This window comes from Vanessa cardui, chromosome 18 (assembly GCF_905220365.1).
Source record: "Vanessa cardui chromosome 18, ilVanCard2.1, whole genome shotgun sequence".
Classification (NCBI taxonomy): Eukaryota; Metazoa; Arthropoda; class Insecta; order Lepidoptera; family Nymphalidae; genus Vanessa; species Vanessa cardui.
In genome coordinates this window covers 2,172,741-2,182,515 of record NC_061140.1, presented here as the reverse complement: position 1 = coordinate 2,182,515, position 9,775 = coordinate 2,172,741, and the positions used below count along the sequence as shown (strand labels likewise).

The window sequence follows — 9,775 nt, the reverse complement described above, 5'->3', positions numbered from 1 at the left end:
TAGGGACAGAGAAAGCGACTTTGTTTTATACTATGTATTGACGGAACTCCTAAACGGCTTACAGTTAGGGTGCGATTTGGGGGAGAATTTCTTACTGTCTTTAATCAAATTTTGTGTATATGATGTGATGTCATATGATGTACGACTTAGCATACAAATAGCTCTTTTGCAAAGTTTTTTTACTGAGGTCGATTACAGCTCATTCGAGGGTGGTACCTTGTAGTTTATGCCGCAAGACGTATTAAAGCCGCATTTTCGAAAATCTATTGTTGCTTTATTCGAAAGTTTCTTTAGAAATTGTCCCCGAAGTAGTTTCTGATTCATATAAACGGCACGCTTAATCTATCCATATTAAAAAAATGTTAGTCTACATCAGCTTCACTTAAAATCAAAAAATAAATAAAATTTTAACAAAAAGAAAAACCGACTTCAAACAAAACACTATTTTAAAACAAATAAAAATGTACTAAAAAGTAATAAAAATAATTGCATATTTAACATATTTTTGAGAGTCCTCCTCGGTAAAATGAAATGAAAAATATTAGACTACTTAAAAGTCGATTAACGATTATATAATGTAGTTATAATTATTGGTATATTTGGAGTCGGTGTCAGCCAACCTACACTATATCTATCAATAAATAAAATTTTAACAAAAAGAAAAACCGACTTCAAACAAAACACTATTTTAAAACAAATAAAAATGTACTAAAAAGTAATAAAAATAATTGCATATTTAACATATTTTTGAGAGTCCTCCTCGGTAAAATGAAATGAAAAATATTAGACTACTTAAAAGTCGATTTACGATTATATAACGTAGTTATAGTTATTGTTATATTTGGAGCCGGTGTCAGCCACGGGTACACGCTTCAACAATCAAAAGAAAGAAGCGATACGAGCCTCTTGATTGACCCAGTATAATATCGTATAAAAGGTAATTTGTAAGAAACATATTTCTTAAAGTATTCTCGTATTGTTTTTTGATAGATATAGTGTGGGTTGGCTGACACCGACTCCAAATATACCAATAATTATAACTACATTATATAATCGTAAATCGACTTTTAAGTAGTCTAATATTTTTCATTTCATTTTACCGAGGAGGACTCTCAAAAATATGTTAAATATGCAATTATTTTTATTACTTTTTAGTACATTTTTATTTGTTTTAAAATAGTGTTTTGTTTGAAGTCGGTTTTTCTTTTTGTTAAAATTTTATTTTTGATGAAGGAATTTAGATTTGGATATAGATCATGAATGAATTGAAGTATAGTTTTGGTGGGTAAGTAAAGAGGAAAAATAAAAAATATTTGGTCTTTAAGTCATATTAAACCAATTTAACGTTTTTTTACAAAAAATAAAAAAACGGGAAATCTATAGAGTTTAAAATGTAACAGTACTTTTATAATTTACCAGACTTTAAATTTAAATGTAAAAATTTAATGAATATTTCACAATTTCTGAACTGTCATCGCTTGGCTGTCCCCAGTCACCATTCTAAATAAATGAAAATTTGACATGCGTTTCAGAAGTTGGAGCAAATTTTTGTAGTATTTATTTGCGCCTTATAATATTTTAACTCTAGATGTGATGAAATTGCTATAAAAATTAATTAGGCGCTTTACGTGCACTAATGCAATAAAATAATTAAATATTATTTTAAATTATGTATATTATTTTTATATATTGTTTAAAAAATCCTGTTTCAATTATATAGAGTAGCTGTTAAATGGTCACCACCACCATTTACACCATAAATTTTAACATTTCAGGTGATTTACACCTAAGCGCCACCAACCTTGGGTAAATCAGTGTTAGATTTTATGTTTTCGTAATTACACTGGCTCACTGATCATTCAAACCAGAACACAAAAAAAATTATAATTATTAATTTCTGGGTAAAAAGTATTATTTTATTTAATATATATCAGTGTTCATTATGTCACTCTAATAATGATTTAATCTGTAAGTTAATTGTAATCTCCTTGTTACTTTAATGTTAATTAATGATAAATTATTGCATTTATAAAATCCAAAGACCAAATTTTCAGCTCAATCTTCTAAAATAAACATTGTTTTAAAGAACATTAACGGAAGTGATCTGTGTCCATTATAATGATACAGCAATTTTTGAATTTCTTTTAAGAAAAAGGAGGTCCTTTTTTACAAGTCCGATCACCACCGCTACTTTACTTTATCGAATTTATTAAAAATGTACCGCAATGTGCTCGACATGTGCTGTCAGGTGCAGATGTAAATAAAAGTAAAAAATATTTTTGCAATTTTACAAGTAAAAAACAATATTTCGAAACTATAATCAATTTTTTTTTAAAAGAATAGAAAAAATGCAAAAGTAGGTATGCTGACCGGACTTGAAAAAAAAGGACCTCCTCATAAAAATTATACTTTTTGAGTAAATTTTTTTTTCAAGCGGCACATTATAGCACATATTGGGCACATATAAGCACATTTTATTTAATAGAAAATAAAAAATTGTTGTGTCATGATAATGGACTTAAGTGATCTATTGATCACTATTGCACATGGATACAAAATAAACCATTCCTAACATCACTCTCATCACACACACTGGATGTTATTACACTGGCTCACTCATCAAATCAGAACACAAAAACACAAATTGCATATTATTGCTATAAAATAAAAATGCTTCAAAGTATTATTCAAACTTTAATACAATAAAACTAAATACTGGCCGCTGTATGGTCAAATACATACACCACAAACAATAATGTATGTACAAAAATATAAAAAAAATGGCGTTGTATATATCTGACTATACATAATTACATTCAAAGGTACTTTAATATCCAGCATCCGCATCATAGCTGCTCTTCTGACTGCTGTATTGACCTGTAATAAAAAAAAAAACAATAAATAAAAACTCAACCACAGCCTATAAAAACAGAGTTGATTTGGGATCGTTTTACTGAAAAGAGTTTCTATTTTAACGTATGATTTCAAATCTCATTATTATTTAATTATTTTATTAGATTTATTCCATGTTTTAATGTAACAGTAGATAAATAAATATGAGACAACATCACATACATTACTCTGATCCCAATGTAAGTAGCTGAAGCACTTGTGTTATGGAATTCAGAAGTAACGACGGCACCACAAACACCCAGACCCAAGACAACATAGAAAACTAATGGTTATCTACATCGACTCGGCCAGGAATCAAACCCGGGACCTCAGAGTGGCATACTCATGAAAACCGGTGTACGCACCACTCGACCATGGAGGTCGTCAAAAGTGGATATTTTGGTATCAAATATTTGTGTACTATTACCATTCAAAACGCCATTTTTACTTTGATAGTATGCAAACAACAGACAGACTTAGGTTACTTTAACAATTATAATATTAATATCGATTAGGGATGTTCAATCTTAATAATGGTAGATGATCAATGATCATCATCAAACTTACCATCATTTCCAGCAGTCAATTGCAAGCTCTTCAAAATTTCCTCTGGAATTGGTGGTGGTGTGGGAAGGTGATCACCAGTGGGATGGAAGCCATTCTCATCAGCTGTGTAGCTCACGGAGTAGGTCTGACCGTCATCCCCTATGTAGGAGAACGCGCCTGATACTTGAAGGGAACCTTCTTCAGGTACTGATCCAGGGAGGACGCGACCTATTTGAAAAATAATCATTTTTATTTATGATACAAACACCGTATTTCGAGTACGTTTTACTCCATATCTGGAAAAATAGTAGCCTATATCTCCGGGATTTAAACTATGTTCAAACCAAATTTTAACTGTTATCTGTGTACGAATAGATAACGGACAGACTTTCGCATTTATATTAAATAGGGATACATATTGACGTATTAAGTATTTTTCAATTACTACACACTACCGGAATACAACCCTTGAAAACCCCTATTTTGTAGTAAAACATTAATTGATATTACTTGCATTGTTTTTCACGCTGAACACAAATACAGTATAATTCAGACAAACAGAAAACTTCCGAATTTATGAGTCTGCAGTTCGATTCTGTAAGAATTCAATTTATCTCACTCGTGAAATGTTAACAACGAACTTAGGGCACACGAATCAGCGGTGCTTGCCTGGGTTTGAACCCGCAATCATTGGTTAAGATGCACGTGTTCTAACCACTGGGCCATCTCGACTCAGTATCACATACATTATATAATTATTGTCATTGTCGCTTATAACTTTCTTACATTTAGCAATCATCTTCTGCGGTGAAATTCGAATTCGAGTTTCTCGTTACAGAATAAGCCTACTGTTCTAAATATATACGTCTTCCATGAAGGCTGTGATGCTAATTCAACGTAAGAAACAACTAACACTGTATTTAAGATTTAATTTATTATGGATCTTGTGATGAGAATTTATCTATCAAGAAGCGAGATAAGATCTTCAACGCTATACTAAATGTTATAAATACATTCAAATGCCAATTCAACATTCAATTTGACATACTTTATACAGCTATATAGACTAAGCCATAATTCTATATTATTTAATAATTATTATATTGATAAAAATTGTGGATTTTCATCTTATAATGCGACTAAATTAGGTTGCCTTTAAATTATTCTTTGCCTGTGTTAGTGACAGTAATGATTGATATACTCTTTTAATCATTAGTATTATATATTTACAAAATTATAGTGTTACTATAGCAAAATAATTGTACGTTAAATAACTTAATATTTTACATACAAATATTAATAATTATAAAAATATTTTTCGTAATTAAATAAAGAATAGCTTGGTTTGATATTATTTGAATAATTTTGATGATTCAAGACGTTTATTGAAGTTATATTCTTCTTTACGACTTCTTATCCGTATAATCGTCTTTTGAAGAATTCGACATTTTAACTAATGTCACAAGTTAGCATATATCTGTATTCTTGTATATACTGATCATCTAAACATTTGAACGGATGTCTAAGAAAATCTTTAAAATGGCTTTTGTTGGAAATATGTATATACAGTCGGGTTTAGAAAAGGTTCGTCACCTTAAGATCTATTTTCGTGTGCTCAGTATGAGCGATCATCTGCTTTATCGATCGAGAACTGACACTGACAGACATATTTTGACAATTCAGTAGAAGATATCATACCTAATTTAAATTTGGAATGAGTAATTACGCCATAAAAATATTTCATGTTGATATACAACTAGACGTAGTCCAAAGATGTTACACTATTTTGAACCAAGTTATCATACTGTGTAAGTTTAATTTTATATGTAGCTGTCAGTTAAGTGCTTTAGTTTCAAAAGCCAATGCCTATTCACTTAATTCCCCAAAAATCTAAGCGAAATTCCCCAAATTGGGGAAAAAAAATGTGCAGATTCCCCACACAGAAATAAAGGAAAAAGATCATCTTATTGTATGTTTGTTTTTCATTTTCAAACAATAAAATCAAATTTTCGAGGTAAATTTCGTCAAATCATACTAGTCATGGGTACTGACGACCTTTTTTTTTCGTTGAATCAGACTGGTCATGGTTACTGACGACCTTTTTTTGTTTTTGCTACCATGCTAACTAGTAATCGACTACAATTTCAATTTTTGTACTAAATAAAAAACGGGTAAACAATCAATTACCGATCGTTTTGGTATAAAACGCATAAGTATTAAATTCCTCTCATTTTCCCCACATACGAGAATCCCCACACCAATCCCCGATCGACTTGCGATTTACCGCAATTTGGGGAACAGCCCACACATTGGCAACGCTGTTCAAAAAGTACTAAGAGTTTACGACTTGATAAAGGAATGAATTTGAAAACTGACAAAGGTTTTCTTCTGACTGTACTTAAGTTAAACAATGTTATATCACTTGACATCTTCGTTATTTGACCTTTAGACGATAAATAACAAGTTGATGTTGTTGTAAGGAAAATTATCCGTCAATATTATTTATATGAGAAAATTTAAAGCGCCTTCTAGAGTTATGTTTATCACCCTCTCCTTAATCTTTAACCTGGCCTCATTGCAATTGGGGTTTAATAGGCTGCCGATTCTGAGGTCTTAGGTTCGAATCTTGATTGTGTCATTAAATTATTAGATTTTTAGAGACTCTTTTCGATTGTTTAAGAGTGAAAGAACCATCAATCAATCGTTATTGAAAGAATTTACACTCACTAATTCACTTTAGTAGAAATCTGCTACTGATAGAGAAATAAACACCACAGACTTGAGAAGAATCCGCAAAAGTAACAGGACTTTTCCTTTTTGTTAGCATAATAATGCATTTACTATACAATGATTACATCCCTATTTAAAATGTCCAGGATTCGATCGTTTATATCTCAAGTTTTTTTTATCGAAGCAGTCATTTGTTTCATAATATTCTCTAACACATTGATGATTTATTCGATTTTTGAAATTATTTCTGATGTCCGTTGTAATATATTATGCGCGATTCTTGGAAGGCTAGTCTTCCTTGAGAAATCGTAGTGGCCGACATCGGCTAGGAGAACATTATCATCAATAATATTATGTATGTCAAATGGTACTGTATATTACGAAGTCAATGTCTGTTACACTAGACATATGTACTAATATTATAGAGAGGTTATATGTTATGTTCGTCTAGTACATTTGATGTAAAACCAGCTTGTAAATTTATCATAGTAATTTCATATTATTTACGTTCGCGATTTCAGGATAGGCTACATGTTTGCAACAGGTGTTTATATGAGCTTAATATGTCAACTAAGGTGATATGTCAACAGGGATATGAAAATTTTATGCTGGACTTGTACTTCTAATATAAAGTATCACTGAAACGTCCACAGAAAATCCACTATATCATAAGTAATGCCATATCTAATAAAACAGTAACTATTTTTATGTTAAAACAAAGGAAAAAATGTTTAAAGTTTTAAAAATGAAATAAATTTGGTTTTCAGTATAAATTCTCTTAAAATTAATAAGAAATTAAAATTAAACATTTTACGTTAGCTATAATTGCAGCGTGTAATTCGATTTGGATGGTTGATTCAGAAATATGGTAAGAAATTTGAAATAGATCATTTGAAAAAAGATTCTGTTCATGTATGTACCTATATGTTCAAAACGATAGTATTTTTCAATATTTTTTTTCATATATCGTTATTAGATATAAAAATATATATAACATAGCTTAACGTAATACTTAATGTTAAAAAAACTATCAAAGGCCCATTCTACAGTTGGAGAAGTTTTTCCATAGATAATCACACTATGGCTGTCCAATGGACTAGTGGATACACATATAATATAATTTCATGCAGGTACCACATCTACCACTAATCACGAGGTAAAATATGAACTCCAAGGCACAAATTAAGGCTGAAAAATTAGTGGTACCTTCTTAAGATACAAATAATATATCTTGTACGTTAGTATCGAAACAGTTACGGTACTAATTGGTTTTGAGCCTCAAGATGTAAAGAACTCACCATTTTGTTCAGCTTTAGTTCCATCACTGGTTTCATATGCGTAGTGCCATCCTTGTTCGTCGATCTCGTTCTCGTATCTCAAGATCTCAGCCTGGCTGCTTGCTGACGCTGATGACACTGAATCTGATCCAAATGGCGTTCTGAGACCAGCGTTGGCACCGCTTGATGAACCAGAATTGGGTGGGAGATAGATGTTTTCAAGGCGAGCTGCAGCTGCCGCTGAGACCAGGGTCAGGACGATGAGCTAGAAACGACGACGAATAAGTTTATTAAATTTTATAAAAAAAAGCTCTTGCTAATTACTGCACATGTCTTGAACTACCAATTATTTTGGATAAACTCAAGCATAGTGCTCTTTACACTAAACAACAAATTATTTAACGTAACAAACGAATCCATCCGCAAGTATCCTTGGCATAACCAGACATCACGTTTCCAACTTTTAGAACGACACGTTATATTGACAAACTGAAAAACGCGAATCCGTTACGTCACAAGAACTTTAACTGATAACCGGTATCGTAATCGCTATCAAAACGTTATCTAAATAGAAAGTCAAGTATTAATAACTAACGTAGTTCATAGTTGATGGAGATGCGTCTCGTTTCAAAGATGATACTGGAATGTGGAGTGGTATTCTCAACGCTGTCATTTTATACCATACGATTGAACGATAGCCGAATCGTACATCCCTTCACGGAGCTTTTAAAGTAATCGAGTTTGAATTTGGAACACATTCGAACAAGGACTGGCAATTATAAAATATTTTATTCTAATTGCGTTTAATTTTAATCTGTGCATTGAGTACCATTGATTGACATTGAATATTGATGGGTGATTTTTATATTCGATTCTTGTATTCATTGAACGCGTATTGTATTCGATTGATGATTGATTTGTTTCTTGAAATTTTTCGATTGTATTTATTTTTTTTAAAGACAGAAGTCATTAAACGATTTGTATCGAACCAGTGACTTTTTCATAGCTAGATAAGATTTTATAAGCCATGCATTAAAAATAATGATCATGTTACATATAATATAAATAGATCTAAAGCGTAAAAAACAAAATTAAAGCTAACGCTTCGGCAATATCTTCCGCCATTTTTTTTATTGTTAATTACAATGTAGTTTTTCGATGCTCTAAATATCTCCTAAAATTATATTTTACAGGAAAATGAAAATGTTTAAGAGATGCTAATTATAAATAGAAATAAAACATAGCTTTGTCGTGTTTGCTCTCTAATTATGATATATCATGTTATACATCTACTAATATATACAATAGAACAGCTTGTATGTTTGATCAGGCTAATAATCAGTTAAAGTGAACATATTATACGTCTAAATAATCTATAAATAAGGCGCGTATACATAGATATTAAAAATGTACATAAATTAATAATAAAATACTAATGATTATTATGATGAATGTAATTTCTTTTTTTTAATACTATAACACTTACTATATAAATTTGTAGTAACATAAACAATGTTGTTTACACATATAGAGATGTATCACTTTAAAAGTTGCCTAATATGGGGTGGTGTAACCATTTCAATAAATAAATACACATTGTAAAATAATGTGTAAAGTTGCCTATCTCGATTTGACACTCAATTTGCAATTTGCGAACATATTTATCGTGTAATATTCGTGTCGTCCTGTGCGCGTATCAGAAAATTTATTTTGTTAAAAATATGAACCTAAAGCCTTTATGGAGCTGAGATGGCCCAGTGGTAAGAATGCGTGCACCTTAACCGATGACTTCGGGTTCAAACTCAGGCAAGCACCAATACATATATGCTTAATATTGTGTTTATAATTCATCTCGTGCTCGGCGGTGAAGGAAAACGTCATGAGGAAACCTGCATGTGTCAAATTTCATTGAAATTCGACCACAATTGTATTCCACCCATCTAGTCAAATTTTATCGAAATTCTGCCATATGTTCCAAACCTTCTGTAACTTTACCTTTTTAACTTTATGTACTTAAATATATAAATTAATAATCGGCTTAGGTAACATTTCGATATCGGCTGCGTCCGAGCAAGAAGGCTTATCTCGGGTAAGACCACGTGCAGCGACTAGTCTAGTTAACATCTCAAAATTAGGGTCCAATATCCAATAGTGTTGAGACATAGGCCAAATAACGGTATGATTACAGAGTATAAAACGCGAGTATAAAGTCGCTTACCGCTGTCTGTCCATACGTATGATCAGATCTTTAAAATTACGCAACAGATTTTGATGCGACATTTTTTATAGATACAGTGATTCGAGAGGTAGGTTTTACTTTTATAATACAT

The 9,775-nt window shown here is 31.2% G+C and overlaps 1 protein-coding gene across 1 annotated transcript; it reads right to left on the bottom strand.

Moving 5' to 3' along the window:
- Positions 1–2,681: 2,681 nt before the first annotated feature.
- On the bottom strand, positions 2,682–8,094 carry LOC124537422 (pupal cuticle protein 20-like). Its single transcript, XM_047114258.1, has 4 exons — positions 8,041–8,094; positions 7,467–7,710; positions 3,460–3,666; positions 2,682–2,877 (listed from the first exon to the last, which is right to left on the bottom strand). Exons 1-4 carry the CDS (start codon positions 8,047–8,049, stop codon positions 2,828–2,830), a joined length of 510 nt encoding a protein of 169 aa, XP_046970214.1. The 5' UTR covers positions 8,050–8,094; the 3' UTR covers positions 2,682–2,827.
- Positions 8,095–9,775: the final 1,681 nt, after the last annotated feature.